This window comes from Pimephales promelas, chromosome 19 (assembly GCF_988280905.1).
Source record: "Pimephales promelas chromosome 19, fPimPro1.hap1.1, whole genome shotgun sequence".
In the NCBI taxonomy this organism is placed as follows: domain Eukaryota; kingdom Metazoa; phylum Chordata; class Actinopteri; order Cypriniformes; family Leuciscidae; genus Pimephales; species Pimephales promelas.
Window position 1 is genome coordinate 7,246,117 of NC_142787.1, and position 16,764 is coordinate 7,262,880.

At 35.2% G+C, this 16,764-nt stretch overlaps 2 protein-coding genes across 2 annotated transcripts; one reads left to right on the forward strand and one right to left on the reverse strand.

Annotated features, from left to right (window-relative positions):
* The first annotated feature begins 6,920 nt into the window (after positions 1-6,920).
* Positions 6,921-8,194, forward strand: LOC120461941 (C-X9-C motif containing 4). Its single transcript, XM_039650282.2, has 2 exons — positions 6,921-7,117; positions 7,208-8,194. Exons 1-2 carry the CDS (start codon positions 7,060-7,062, stop codon positions 7,345-7,347), a joined length of 198 nt encoding a protein of 65 aa, XP_039506216.1. The 5' UTR covers positions 6,921-7,059; the 3' UTR covers positions 7,348-8,194.
* On the reverse strand, positions 7,340-16,681 carry fundc2 (fun14 domain containing 2). Its single transcript, XM_039650281.2, has 5 exons — positions 16,531-16,681; positions 14,970-15,117; positions 14,816-14,891; positions 14,606-14,734; positions 7,340-8,455 (listed from the first exon to the last, which is right to left on the reverse strand). Exons 1-5 carry the CDS (start codon positions 16,541-16,543, stop codon positions 8,378-8,380), a joined length of 444 nt encoding a protein of 147 aa, XP_039506215.1. The 5' UTR covers positions 16,544-16,681; the 3' UTR covers positions 7,340-8,377.
* Positions 16,682-16,764: the final 83 nt, after the last annotated feature.

Sequence of the window (16,764 nt, forward strand, 5' to 3'; positions counted from 1 at the left end):
ATTGGCCATTTTATAAATTTCCAATGTTTTTCTATAATTGTTGGATTATCTAATATTTTAAGTTTTATCTTCCTGTCATAATCATGATATATATAACCTTTGAACGCTTTGTTTAAATATTTGTTATCACATTTTTTGTCCGTCAGGTTCAATTCCCCTATCGTTAAGTTTGGAAGCTTGATTTGGACATTAGAAAAAATAATTGTGTTTTTTATCTGCTGTATCAAATTCACTGGGATGGATTTACAGATTGTCCTATATTCTTTAAGAGAACATTGAATATTATTAAATTTGTTTTTTAGATCTTGCAGCTGTAAGATTTCCCCATTTATATCTAAAATGTCATGTACAAAGATAATACCTTGTTCAAACCACAGTTGGTTGAACAAAGACTTTTTGTTTGATACAATAACTCTATTATTCCACAAGGTGGCACAGTGAGGGGTAAAGTTATGGGTAAATACCATCTTCCAATAATGCAAAACCTGTTTGTGAAACTCAGATAATTTGAAAGGTATTTTGGAAATCTCAAAATCACATTTCAGAAGAAAGTTTAGCCCGCCGAACATCTTGAAAATACTTTTTGGAATGTGGAACCATATCGAATCTGGCTTCAATAGAAACTCTTTCAACCACTTTACTTTAAATGATCCTAACATTGCCTCAAAGTCCACTGTTTTGATACCCCCCCTATTGTACTCCTTAACCAACTGAGATTTTTTAACATAGTAGGTCTTATTTCTCCATATAAATTTATATATAATGGAGTTAATTTTCCTCACATTTTTTGGAGCAATGTAAAGAGATTGACATGGGTAAATAAGTTTTGATATACCTTCAGACTTGGACAATAAGTTACGCCCAAAAATGGAAAGATCTCTACTAAGCCAATGGTTTAAGGATACTTGTACTTGATCAATTTTTTCTTTCATATTTATTTCCTCTCTTTGTTTTTCATCTTTGACCATCTTAACTCCAAGATACTTAACTTCTTTTTTAACAGGGATTGACATTATTTCTGTATCTATACAGTCAAATAATGCAAGTATTTCACACTTTTTTATATTTAAATGGAGACCTGAAGCTTTGGAAAAAGTTGAAATTATTTGCAATGCAATACTAACCATAGATTTATCCCTAAGGAAGAGGACAGTGTCGTCTGCAAACTGACTGAGGCGAAATTCGTATTCCAAAAAATGTATGCCCTGAAAATTTGGATGATTTAATATCAAATATGCTAGTAGCTGTGTACATAAAATGAACAGCTTGGGACTAATTGGACATCCTTGTCTTATACCGCAAGTTATATTTATTCTAGGTGTTAGTCCTGGATTTAAGGAGACATAACTGTAAATATCAGTATAGAACATTTTGATCACTGAACAAAATTTTTTGTCGAATCCAAAATGTTCTAAAGTAGAAAATAAAAAATCGTGCTCTATAGAATCGAAAGCTTTGAAATAGTCTATAAATAAAATCAGGCTTTCGGATTCCAGAAAAGACCGGTAGTCCATCATGTCCAATATTAATCTCACATTATTATGTATACTTCTACCTTTTATAAACGCAGACTGAGTTTCATCTACTATTCTATCGATTACTGTTTTCAACCTCTCCGCATATATTAGCGCCAATAACTTATAATCGTTACAAAGCAACGTAATAGGCCTCCAATTGTCTAAATTTGTTATATCTTTTTTTGATTTGGGTAGTAGAGTTATTATACCAGTTTTCATTGTTGGAGTAAGACATCCTTCTTGTATACATTCAATAAATGCACTCAATAGCAATTCTTTGATATCTTCCCAAAAAAGCTTAAAAAATTCCGAGGTCAACCCATCAATTCCAGGTGACTTCCCATCTTTCATTTTTTTCAGGGCATTTTCCATTTCCTGCATATTTATTTTGCCTTCTAACCTTTCTTTGTCGTTTTCCCCAATCCTTTTAATATTGCTCTTAATCATAGTAAAAAAGGATTCACAGTCCTCTTTGTGAAAATTTGAGCTATACAAATCAGAGTAAAAGAGTTGAACTTCCTCTTGTATTTGGCTAGTATCTTCTATGACTGTATCATTTTTTGTTAATTTGCAGATTCTTTTTTTAGACTGTCTAGACTTTTCTAAGCCATAGAAATATGTTGTGTTCTTCTCACCTTCTTCGATCCATCTAGCCCTGGACCGTACAAAGGCTCCGCTTGCTTTTTCTAAATAAATTTCATCAAGTTTTTTTTGAAGGGAGTTCAACTCTGTTAGTTCTTCCTCCGAAGCATTAGTTTTACCACAGAGTACGTTAATCCTTTTCAGTATTTCCTTATGTTTTAGTTTACTTGTTCTTGACATGCCTTTTCCCGTTTCAATTGCCAACCTTTTTGTTTCAAATTTAAACCATTCCCACTTCCCTTTATTTGACATATTCATTCCTTTTACTTTTATACAGAGGGATTTTATTTGTTTACAAAAACCATCATTTGATAAAAGTCTATTGTTTAGTTTCCATATATTTCCCGAAGAGTGTGATTGTTTGGTAACTAACAAGGATAAGCTTATTAAACAGTGGTCTGTGAGTGGAGATGTTATAATCTCACACTTCTGAACATTATTACTTATTGAATGTGAGATTAGCCAGTAATCTATCCTTGACCGTTGGTTCCCATTTGAAGCACTAATCCATGTATATTCCAAATTTGTAGGGTTATTCAATCGCCAATAATCAAAAGTATTAGTTTCAATACAAAAATTGTGCAGTACTTCGTTATTTTCAGGTTGTTGGCCTCTAGGAGGTAATCTATCCAACCAAGAATTTGGAGCAATGTTAAAGTCACCTCCCATAACCACTTTATCTGTCATATAAACCGCTTTCCACTCTGTCACTAGATTACCCAGTTTCTCTAACATACTTCTGTTGTTCACTTTGTTATTATATCCGTAAACTGAAAGCACAATCATTTTTTGGTCACATATTTCAATAGCTGCAATCAGCCAATGGCCATCTTTATCTCCTAAGTAACTAATTACTTTTCCTGTAAACCTATTACAAAGTATCATAACACCTGCCGAATAGTTGGTTCCATGAGAATATAAAACATTATCCCCCCACTGCTGTTTCCAAAATTTTTCATCTGCTGTACCCGAATGTGTTTCCTGTAAAAATATTAAATTTGCCTTAAGTTCTTTACAAAATAAAAATAGTGCCTTGCGCTTTGTACTGTTTTTCAAACCTCTAACATTTAAAGAAGTAAACAAAACCGACATTGAACACTAAAAACAAAAAAAGATAATGCCTAATGTAACGCTCTTGAATTAACAAAAAAGCAGGAATGAGCAATTCTGCCCACAGTAAGCTATATTAGGGCTCAACCAAACCTCCAGGTGTTACAGTCAAAAAACTTGGGCTATTTAATCATATCAGTCTTTTCTTTCTTTTTTTCAGTCTATTCAACAGCCCATATAACAGAAGAAACAACAATTTGGGAAAAAACCGCGTGATTCGTTTTTCAATCAACCTTGTAAAACGTACCATATTGCATCAAGGATAAACCTTTTTCCCATCAATGATCGCGTATCCTTCCTTCAAAAAAGCCTTCTTTCCGCGGCGCCTGGCTTCATCCACCCGTGGCCACAGCTTCTCCCTCGCCTCCCGATCTTCTTTGGAGAAGTCCTTTTTAAAGCTGATCTTCTTCTCTTTGCACACTCTGGCATCCCTCGACATCTTCCACACGTCTTCCTTCACCGTACGCGAAACAAACTGCATAATGATAGGTCTTGGCATGTTATTATTCGTTGCACCTTTTATCCCCAAACGGTGAACGGTGTCAACATTCCGGCGGAGGTCGTCCACAGACATGGGGACCACTCTCGTAAGGATACCTATGACTTCGTCTCTGATCTTCTCATCTTCCTTCTCAGGTAACCCAAAGAGCCTGAGGTTCCATCTCCTCTTGTATCTCGCAGCTTCCAAAACTTTCTCCTTCAGGGATTTGTTTTCTGTAGCCAGGAACTCAACTTGTCTTTGTAATTTCTCGATGTTTTCTTTATTTTCACCCGTGGCTTGTTTGACGGCGTCGGTGCGTTCTTCGATGTTCTGTATTTTGACTTCAATGGCCTCAAACTTTTTCAAAGCTTCTTGAACATTATTCATTCTCGCTTCAATGTTTTCCAGCTTCCCATCTAGACCGTCAAATCTTTTCATAACAGACTCAATAGCTTGCGTAAAGCTATTTGCATTCTCGTCCCTTGCCTTCGCGCCTCTCTTCCTCAGCTTTTTTGCTTGCGGGCTACTTACAGGAGTATGGTCGTCCTCGAGATTATCACAAGATTGCTCCATTTCTTGGATTTCATGTTCACTCGTTTCACTCATATCCCTCAGCGCAATGGTGCCGTAGTCATGGTCGACGATAATAGCGTCGCGGAGTTTTTCCATTTTTTTCCAGTATTAATTTCGGTGCAGTTAATTCGTCAAAAAGATCAATAGTTTGTCAAAACCGATTAACAGTCACTTCCGTTACAATATGGTTTGGTTTATTTTCCTTTTAAGTAAAGTTGGGCGTGAAAATTGAAATTTCCTTCAGAGCCTGCTCGAGACCAAACCGCTCACTCCGCCATCTTGATTCTCCCCCTCGCGTGCGTGCGTGTGTGTGTGTGTCTAACATTTCAGTTGCTGTTTATTGTTGCCTAGTGTTTTGAGATTATAATGTCAACCTGATGGCTTTACACGGAGTGTGTAAAGCTGGGAAGAGAGCAGGTTAGTAGGTCGCGGGACATACACTTTGCACTTAGGATTGTTGATTGTGTTAGACACACTAGTTTAGGAGAATGCCCACTTTGTAAGTTTTGTTATGTAGTTAGTATAGTTTAGTTAGAGCGTCTTGACGCCGAAGATTATTACTTTCTACATTTTGTGTTTGGTAGTTAGTTTAGTTAAATTTAACCTTTAGATAATTCGTTTTGTTTTATTGATTTCTTTGATTTGGGTATCTCTCGTGCTCACTTTTCCCACTTTAAGTATTTGTTAAATGTTATGTTTGTTATTGTTCTTATATTGTTTGTACCTGTGGCAAACACACCTTCTTAAAAATGGCAATGAGGATTAATAAATCCTTTTTGAGCTGAGTTCTGGCGAGTACGTTTTATTTTTCTTGTTCTGTCCGGCACTTTGAAGATGCACACACTATTATTATTATTATTATAAGTGTTGCTTCCTTAATCCCTAGAAAAATAGCAGAGGGACGTAACAATTCCCGTGTGTCATTTTTGCCTATTCTCTCCTGAAATTAGACATGCTCAGCAGTCTGTGGTCGTCCTTGTCTGATTCTCCTTTTCATGGGTCATACATTTTCAATCGGAGACAAATCTTTTTATTATTATTATTATTGACAAGAAGTAACATACAAAACTCTCGCAGGGGATAGCTTGTACAAATATTGGCGATATAAAGTATTAACCAAGCAGAAAACAACAAACAGAGAAAAATACTAGGGGCTACTACAAAATACACAAGTCAAAGGCAAAATAAAAAATCACATTTGGAGCGGCACACACAAGGGAGATTAATCAAAACAGTAATTTCCTGGATATATCACTATACATTTTCCTTGCGATTTTAGTAGATTTTAAATTTTTCAGTGAGGTAAAAAAACAATTTAAAATCATTTATAAACCAATCAAAGGAAGGCTTAGAACATCTCCACTTACTGCAATGAATATGATATCCATAAGAATCTTTCTGAATCCTGTGCATTCTGTAACAATCGTCATCTGTCATTCCACGTTACATGAAAATACCAAGCATTATTCTCTTGGTTAGACAAGTATGTCCAGTTTCCCCTTACCTACTAAGCAACACAGTTCCTTAGCGCATGCATATCAACAGTAGTCCTTTAAATGGTATCACAATTGACAACACTAAAATAAAAATGAGTCAGTTAGCTTACAATACAGCTTTATTTTTAAATGATTCGTCACAAATTCCAGTGGCTTTTGAGTTTTCTTCAGTCCTTTTCAGAAGCCTCTGAAAATTGTAATAAATGTGAATTGCTACCAATCAAAAACTGCTCTCTTTCTTCAATTGATATGTTAAAAATCGGCTAACAATCCTCCTCATACTGCATCCTTTCCTAAACCTTGTGATCATAGCTTGTGATACTATTGTTGTAGTCAAAAGCTAAAAACTACTGAATGAGATTTTTATTTCTTACGAATTTGATTTTTGTTCCACCTGTAATTTCCTTTTGGAATAATTTTTTGTTAACCTTAAATTAAAAAAAAAAAAAATCTGGTCTTCACAGCAGAAATTCTTTCTCACAAATAAAGTGAAATAAATTACCCTACCTAACATGCTCTTTTTATTTACATTCTGATCAGTGGTTCACTTTGGTCATGTCACTACACTCAGAAGCTTTGGAGTGATATTGGTGTATTTGTCAAGTGTGAGATTTTGGCAGACATTTTGATATTAGAAACATTATATTAAAATTTAATTTAATTTAAAAAAATCATACGCAAATGATCTAACTGTAAGTCTTCTCTCTAAAGAAATGGAAAATTATTTAAATGCTATTTCAGTATATTCTAAGGACTAGGATTTGCTCTGCCATTGATCTCTTCATGTCAATATAAAAATATGTATTGTACGTAGGCTACATATTGTACGTGAAATGTGACGTATTGGCACCCTCTCACATTTATTTATTTGTCTCCTTTTTTTTTTCTTTTCCTTTTTGCTGTTGTCTTGTCTCCGTTATTGTTGTTGTGGGTGTGTGCATTATTCTTTTGTATGTTCGGTCAAACTGACGGATAATGATCATTTGTAGTGAAACTTTATGATTTGAAATTAATTTGAGCCTTTCTCTGGTGGAACTTCCCCATACCGGAAGTGCCACCGCGGACTCTTGTTTTCCAACCGGAAGAAAAACATTTGCTAGTCAGCAGGTCAACAGTGGTCAGCAGGACGTCAGTTACGTCACTCTTCATGTGTTTTATATGGTGTTTACTAGTGTTTTGACGAATTTAACTTGAATTATTCCTCAAAACTGTAGCTTGGTTGTTCATATCCTAAAATAAGATGTCACAGAAAGATCCTTGTCAAAAACAGGCTTGTGCCATACAGAAATGTTTACAAGGTAGCAATGTTAATAACCTTGCTATGCATGAATATCGCATGCTGTTGATTTGAAGCATTTAACCATTTTGTGACTTGTATTTTTTAACAGCCAACAAATACATTGAAAAGCGTTGTGAGGATGTGATTCGAGACATGAGGAAGTGTTGCGAAGTCCATGAAAACTCTGTCTGCTGCTCTGGATTTGCCAAGGAACACAAATCAAAAGACACAAAGACATTAATTCAATAGAAGGATATTAAATGTGTGTATATTTTCTGCAAAATATCAATGTGGACTTTTCAAGGACATGTGAAATACATATTTATCAGACTATGTAATTGTGTGGATTTAACAGTCATTCTTCTCCTGTCTCTAATAGATTACACATTTAAACTCTCATTTAATCAATGAGCTGCCTTATTTGGCTATAACTATTTATTCAACCTAGTAGTTCAGTTTAGAGAGAATGTTGATTATTCATTTAACATATAGTGTCCATCAGAGTAAATTTCTTTTTTTTATGTATAGCTCATTTCATATTTTATTTAAGTGACACTGAACACCAGTTGGTCAAGTTAAGATTTCCAAAAGTTTGAAAATACAGCAGGGATACTCATTCACAAAATCAAAAAGAAAATGGAATATCATAATCATGATGTGGTAAGCATTAGCTGTAATTTGGCAAAAATGGAGATGGATTTCATAAAAAACAACAATAAAAAGAAAAGAAAAAAAGGCAAACCAGCATTGTTTAAAACCTGATTGTCAATTTACACTTAACATTTCTGCCATTATCAGTTAAAATTGCAAGTTTTATTGACCCTTGGTCTTTTAAATAATGTCCCGATTTATTACAAAAATAGCTCAAGTTTGTACAGTTAAATGCTCTTAACTCAGTAACCATATTTCTGAAAGTTTAGAAATGGGTCTTAACTGGGGCAATTTCAAATGTTACAACTATTTACATAAACTGAATTTAAGTCATTTTCAGAAATTGATTGTTCCAAAATAATATAGAAAAAATCTAATAAATAAATTTAACAGGTGTTAAGTACAAACTAAAAAAAAAACAGTGTACATTCAAAAACTAAAACCATACATTCTAGCAAGCTTAACTGTTTTCTTATGAACACATAACCTTCGATAGAGAACTAATAAGCACTGAGATAAATACAAGCTGTGAATTAAATAAAAGCTGCAATATCAGACAAAAGCTGTAATCTGCTGTATACATAGTTAGAAGACATCCTCAGAGTATAAGATATCAATGAGAGAGCTCTTATGAAGCCAGGCCAATCAGAAATCCTCCAGCAAAGCCCCCAGTGAGAACGATGTTCTTCTTGACGAACACCTGCACCTAAATGGAAAGAGAAAATTGGACGTAATTCAACTCAAAGGCTGTAAATCAATGACATTAAGCATTAAAGTCCCTGTAAAGGTAATTCAACAAAAAAATTCTAAACACATTATAAATGTTACAAATGTATTGCTAAAACATATTACAAAGACTGTGAACTGTGAAGTTCTGAAATACGGAGTTAGACCGTTAAACAGTTTTTCACCCTTGCTATTTTACGGATTTTTTGGGTGGGGCTAAAACAGGGCTCGATAACGCACTGGAGCCCAAGAGCTTGTGGACACACCCCAACTTGATGCACGTTGGCTGATCCATAGACAGGGGCTGATCTCTTCCCTAACAATAGAGCACATTTGCATTCGCCGCTCAATCGCGAGTTACTGTCGGTACTCTAGAGTGCCGAAGTGATGACGTCACTTTGTAGGACAACCCGGAAGCTAGCGGCGCATGGGTTCCCTCGGTCGAAAAGCAATGCATTTTCCCCATAGACTTTTGGCAAATCGCAAAAAATAAGATCAAAGGGTTGTGACCCTTACACGTTTTGTCTAGCAAGATAATCTTTACAAGTTAATCCAAAATTTATACATTTTGAAGCCTATATAAAGATTTTAAAAAACACAATCAGACACAATAAAGTTTTAAAAAAAAACACAAGCTGGTTATAACTGTGTGTTCTATGCCATAGATCAAAACGTGAAAATATTTAGATAATAATAATAGGCTATCTTATTTCAGGCGATTTAGCAAAAACCCATTCAAAAATCCCATAGGCTTTAGAGCGAGGGAAGCGTAGTGCTAAAATGCTAACTCACTTCCGCGTTTTGGCCTACAGAGTGACCTCGTAACTTCGGCACTCTATTAGTTACTACAGTCTACAGTTTGCTAGCTTGCTATGCCTTTGACAAGGAAATCCATAGGCTACTACCTGGATGTACAAAACAGATCGGTGTCTTTATTTAAATTTCCTAAAAGGCGATCACATCACATCAGGTGGATTAATTTTGTGTAGAGCCAACCTTGATGAAGAGCAGAGCTGAGGATCACCGACAGCAACACCCACCTCTGTAGTGATAATTTTACACAGGATCGTTTTATAAACTTTCCTCAGAGACAACTGGCATTCACTGATAATCCGATGCTGCTGGTGAACGGGGCCGAAACGATTATCTTCCGCCTCAGCGTTCATCCTCCCGTTCCGAGAGCAGTTTCGCCTAATATCACCATCGACAGCTTTCCCGCGAGTGGGCGTGGTTTCAGCGCAGCCAGCAGACACGCCCCCAGCATTTGAGAAGAGAGATAACTGCTGATTTTTTCAAGATTTTGATAGCTTATTTTACGTACTTGCCGGCTTTTTTATCATTCAAATTTGGCTGGGTGGCTAATATCACATTTTTCTGTGGTATGACAGACTCAGAACACATACTTAATTTTGACTTTACAGGGACTTTAAGGGATGGTCACACATTACACTTTTCGTTCCACCGACTTCCATTGTTTTTATGCATGTGAATGTGGGACAGAAAACACAAGCTAAAGTTTGGTAAACTCTGACCTGCGAATTCGTATCACATGAAGACGTGTGACTAAAAGGAGATCGATACTTCATGGCATGACTTCTTAGCTGAATTAAAAAAAAAAAAAAAAAAAAAACAGCAAACCTTAAAGCTGCCGGTTTGTAGTTTTCCAGTAAAATTGAATACAGTGGGCTACACAAATATTGCCATCTTTGGTAAAAATGAGCAAAACTAACTAAAAAATTAGTCTTTCATTTAAAATATTCACAAAAATCTAACCTTTAATTGAATATACATTTTAATGTGGAATTAAAAAAAAAAAAGGTTTTCCCTAAAATGTGTGCCAAAATTATTGGCGTCCCTACAAATTATAATGAGTAGAAATCTAACTGAAGAATATTCCTATTCATGTGGTATATTTTTAAGTTCACCTCAGTGATCAGCAACACTTTAAGGTGGGGTGTGTCATTTTCTTTTTTGGCCATTTTTTTTCTTCTTCCTATTCCCAACCCAATTACAGCCACTGAGTTAGAAGCGGTGAAATGAAAATTAAGCAATTTAATCATCTGTGGAACGGGTGTGTGTGGTGTGTTTTAAGAACTGGACTATGTCAAAAAAGAAATCGAAGATTCAAATAAAGTATTTGTAGAAGACCCATTTAAACTTGTTTTAATCATTCCGTTTGGGTGAAAGTATGGTTATGATTATAAAAAATAGTGCACGCGGACAGATGATGATGTACACCTGTACAGCAATAGATGATACGAGGCTGATCGTGGAGGCCGAGAAGCACAAAGTGCTTTATGAGCCAAAAAATAGGTACTACAAGAACATATCTTCTAAGAAACATAGTTCCTTACAAATTTACAAATTTTCTGCAAGTAAATGCAGGCATTTAATGACTAAAAACCGAAAAGTTGTTGAAAATGTTTAAAGAACATTGTTTAAATTGTTTTTCGGTCGGTTTGGAGCTGCTGCTGTGACACTGCACAAACGTTTCCAGTGTGAATACACTCTTAGAAAAAATGGTGCTATATAGACCATTTCACAAGATGTAAACAACACTGATCCAGAAGCACTTCCTGTTTCAGTTTTTTAACACTACATAAAAGCTGGGATAAAATACAACCAACAGAACATTTAAAACTGAATCAAAAAGTTAAACAAAGATCTTTAAGATGTTTTCTTTACATGTGAAATAAAGAAAACAGTTACAAACTGAAACAGGAAGTGCTTCTGGACCAGTGTTGTTTACATCTTGTGAAATGGTCTATATGTAGCATAGGGTTCTTTACTCATCTCCAAAGGACATTTATGCTAAAAAAAAGGTTCAATAATGACAAGAAAGAACACTTTTGGCACAAAGGTTCTTTAAAGGCTATTATTCATTCATATATTACAATATTCTGCAACATTTTGTAGTTGTCATTAAATTATTGTTTATTAAACTGTTGTAGTAACTTAATATCACATTTTAATCATGCAGATTTTTGGAGGATAAAAACTGAAATGACACTCTTTGTCTGATATTGATTAATTAAATTTTTTAACCCCCATATCTTGAATTTTGTGATCATTCACATGCAATGCATTTTAGGGGTTCCAAATATGTAGCGCTTTAGAACCTTTTAAGGTTCTATTTAGAACCTTTTCTTCTAAGAGTGTACTCTTGCGCGTCTGCAGCTGCAGTGACGATGTAGTTGTGCTGTTCACGTGCAATGGCCGTTAAGTGCAATCTTGCGCATCTGAGTTTTGCAGATGCATGATTGCACGTCCATATTCTTTGAAGTGAGGTGGAGTCAGGGCCAGCGGTGGAGGAAAGAAGATAGGACCTTTTGAGTTGTGTATTTTCAAAATCTGCTGGCCGTTTTGCAAATCCCATACCCAACCTTTGAGTGATAAGTCTTGACTTCCTGTTTAACTGGGCTCTAAATATGTAGTGACACGGGCCAAATTCCTAAAGTCATCCATCACTATGGGAAAAACCTGAGAATACAGTAATGATGTGTGACAAAAGATTGCTCAAATCAAAAATGGCTATGAGACATGTTGGAAGAATAATTTCCACTATCTGGGCAATAATTAAGTAGTTTAAATCAACTGGAGATGGTAACAATCTACCTGGAAGTAGGGCTGCAAGATATTTAAGAAACATGCAATATGCCATAACTCATTAAATAATGCAATATGTGATATGATAATTCTTTAATTGTGTAAAATAAATAAATCATATTGTAATATTTTTAAAAACTGAAAATGATATAACCAACATAGCCCACATGTTTCACATCCTTTTTGTGAGAAGAAAACATCCCTACAACAAAGTCAACAGCAGTGTTTTACCGTAGCATTACATAAAATGTAAGCGTTATTTTAACGTCACTGTGAAACAGGGGGTTCAGGGTTTCAGGTAGGCCTACATTCGGTTTATTTAACAACAGAAATGTATTAAATGTATAAATAAAACACTGCTTAGTCTTCACTGTATGATTTAAACAAATACACATTCTTATTAAATCTACAAAAGTTACTTAGTAAAGAGCATTGAGTGATTTTCTATTTGTCTTTTGCTGTTTGATTAAAGGGATACTCCACTTTTTTTTGGAAATAGACTCATTTTACCACTCCCCCAGAGTTAAACAGTTGGGTGTTACCGTTTTCGAATGTATTCAGACGATTTTTTTTATATTTAGAAGAATATCAGTAACCAGACAGTTTCTGGTCTCAATGACTTCCACAGTATATTTTTTTCCACTATGGAAGTCAATGAGACCAGAAACTGTGGTTACTGATTTGCTTCTAAATATCAGAAAATAGTCAGAATGCATTTGAAAACGGTGAAACTCAACTGTTTAACTCTGGGCGAGTGGTAAAATGAGCCTATTTCCAAAAAAAGTGGAGTATCCCTTTAACTTAATGTTAAAGGGATACTCCACTTTTTTTGGAAATAGGCTCATAGGCACACAAATAGGCACACAGATGGAATTTAGGTTTACAAGGCTGCTGTCACTTTAAGAGCTGCACAGAACCAATACATTGTTACATGTGTGCTTTCCTTCTCAACTGTTAACTGTTACTCTACTTAAGAGGTAACTAATCGTGTTATGTGAATACTCACCAAGATGGGCATTTTGACTTAATTGTGTGTGTATTTGGCCACATAACCTGCCGAAAAGAACTGAGTTGTCCGAGAGGCAGCTTTCTGTGCACGAGCACTTGGCTTATTGCATTTAAAATATTAAGCATGTCACATGTATGTAACAGTGTCCAGTCTACTCTCTGCTGTCTGTGTCGACCTAAAACTTGGGACTTTTTGTAATCTACTATATGTGTATACGAATAAATGTAAGTGTAATTTTTTAATCTTGTTGTCAAAGTTAGTATTGTTGCTATTTGTTTGGTCAGACGCATGTGTCGACATATTATATTATAAATATATATATATATATATATATATTTGGCAAAAAGCTTGTGTTATAAAAAGTTTTTTACACAGGCTGTATTGGCTATGACTAGACTGCAAATACCAGATTAAGACACTCTTCACTGTTTTATGTATTTGAGGAGCGTTTACACACATTCTCATTCATGTAACACGAGCAGAACAAATTTTTGTGTAAATCGTGTGTAAAGTGGTTCTGGCGTAAATTTTCGGATTCATTAAAATGTTCGTATTTTCCAAATGTTAGTTGGTACGCAAGAAATCTACACCTGCTCCCAGCCACGCGTAAATGGTGCGTTTAACATCTGAACGTTTTGCTCATTAATAAGGCTGCATTTTAATTCACCTTAATCGGGTACATATTTAAACAGCATTTTGAAAAAAAATATTTTCTATAGTAATTACATAGGGTTTTTCTTTTTACTTTTATTATGAGAGCCAGTAGCAGATCTGGTGATCGATGGCGGTCCTTCTCCAGTTTGAGTACGATTTTTCCGAAGTGAACTAATTCGTTTTTTTGCTGTCAAGCTTTATGTCGAACCATTTTCTTCTTACTTCTGGGACTGTTCGATTAACAGATGAAACTCCATTAACTGCATCTGTAATATGCTGCCAAACTTCCTTCTTTAGGACCTGATACGCCACTATGTATGCTTGAAAACTTCTGATAATAAAACTTCAATTTCTGCATCCGAGAAATCTTTATTTTTCATTCGCATTCATGTTATTATATGCCAATATATAGATGTCAGTCGGATATAATGGGCCTGATTTATGGTAATTGAGAGTGAACGTGCACGCGCATCCCATTTACGACTGGTTGGAATTCATTAACACACACACACATTTCACTATCACATCTGACGTTTACGAAGTATCTGTGAATCAGGAGAAGAGTTTTCGGGAAGGTCTCTTTACGCGCAAATCACTCTCATATTTACTCGTATATTTACGAATGTTTCATGAATGAGACCCACTGTGTTTTGAATAAAGAAACTGCTGTACTTTGAATTTGTTTAAAGAAAATGCTATTTTATGACAATTTTGCTGTTGTTGTCATGCCAATTAAACATATTACTGACAAATTCTCATTGCTGCAGTTGTGGCAACTGTGATAAAAAAATATATATATATATATATATATATATAAAATAAAATAAAAAATATTTTATTTAAAATATAGTATTTTCTTACCTCATTAAATTTTGTTCTCATTTCTTCAGGGGGCTTGTCTGAATTTAGCTTCAATTGCTTCTTGGCCATATTCACATCATGCTCAACTCTTTTCCAGTCTACTTTAATGTAGCCTGTGTGATGAGCAATCTGAAAGTACAATTGAAGATTATACAGTGCTTAAACAGTCAAAACAACAATTATGATCAGCACTTCTTTTTTATGATTTACCTGGAGCAAAAAGAAGCCACCACCTACAGCTGATGCTGCAAGCTTCCCAACTTTCTGAAACAAGTACCCTGCACACCTGAAAGACACACAGGAGCCCATGGTTTATATTGTACTCAGTGCTTTAATGCACATCACTGCTCATATAATGACTTACCAGCCAGTCACTCCTCCGATGGCCAACTGTGTTGCAACAGAGTACTTCTCAGCGGCCGGTCCAGATTGATTCTTGCCAAACATTTTGTTCCACCATCTTTGTTTCTTCACATGCTCTGCCAGTTCCATGACATCAAAGGTTTCAGTGTCTGTCAGAAAACAGTGTATGTGCATTCAGCATACTTAAATCTGCTTGCAAACCACATGATACATATCCCAGAAAAAGCTCTTTCATCATAGTGGTCCCCACATTGAGACGACTGTTTAACAGATATTTTTCTAATGTTTCAAAGACATGATAAACACACCACAATTCACTTTTGTTAAAATATTTTATCTTAAAAAATAGCAGTAAAAGATTACATACAACTACTTGGAAGGTTTTCCTTTTAAGAATATTATTTAATTTTATGACACTTTATATGATGATCAGTTGGATCATACTGACATTTTTTATGCCCCAGTTAAAATATCAAATATATCAAAATTCCTTTCCAAATTGAAATGAAAAATATCTCTGCTATGTACATCCTTGTGCCATACACAGAAGAGCACAGAGATCAACTTTCAATACACAAAGGCTACTTTCATTTTCTATTCGGGGCAGAAACTGACTAATAAAGGTCGAGGACAAGGTCGAGGAGAAAGGCAGTTAGAAAACCCTGAAAAACTCAACCATATTAAATGCACTGCTTTTGTTCTCCATCCAGGTGGGATAATCATAGACAGTTAAAAAAAAAAAGGACTTTGGATAAAGGAGCAACCAGAGGGAACTGTGGGAAGTCAGCGTCTTTACATGACTGTAGCCTTGGCCAAAGAAGTGACCTTGCTGGACTTCAGACATAAGCCAGACACAAATAGCACACCACTGCAGATACACACTGACAGACCACAGTATCACTTTCAGACAGATTTGAAGTAAAGAGACACGTTTATATCGAATCTGCAATGCAATTAAGTTGAACTATAAAACCCAACAAGTTTGACTTGTCACATTCACACTAATACTAATACGAAACCTAAACTTTTCTTATTTGACACCATTAATTTAGAATCTGATTTATAATGTTAAGCTTGTTTAATTCAATCTGTCAAGCAAATATTTCTGTTTTGACTGGACGATTTCAAACAGACTTCTGGGAGGAATATATTTTTCTTTTTTTGTAGACACATTCAGAGCTTCTCTTAAAACCTCATGTAAAGGGTGTGTGGTTAATATGACTCATGCCACAAACATTAATTGGCTTTACATGTGACTTTCAGGCCTTGCCTAGTGTTAAGTTAACGAGTGTCTTACCATGCTTTAAATATTATATAATTGTGATATAACTCTTTTCATCGTTTAAACTGTTTCTATAGGCGTTTAAAACGTATGCAATAAGTTGTATATTATACTGAAGGACGTGTGTTCATATGAGTTAAATATGTTCTCGTAATGTAGCTGATCTGAAGGTAGTTTCGTGAGGACTATAGGTTTGATATAATTTCAAACATAAATATTAAGTAATGTAAAGTCTAAATTTGTATAAAGTGATAGAAAAAAAGAAAAACATAGTACATACCCTTTTCAGACATCCTGCGTTATCTTCTTCTTCTTCTTCTTGTTTTGACGGATCGCTCTTTTGGAACATTACGGCCACCTACTGCACTGTAGTAGGAACGTCACTCCCATGAGCTTGTAGCTCTGCTTGTAGTGAGCTAGTGAGACAGGGCTGCTGCTTAAAGGGATAGTTCAGCCATGACCTCAAAAAAAATGACAATTTGTTATTAACTCACCCTCCGGCCATCCTACGTGT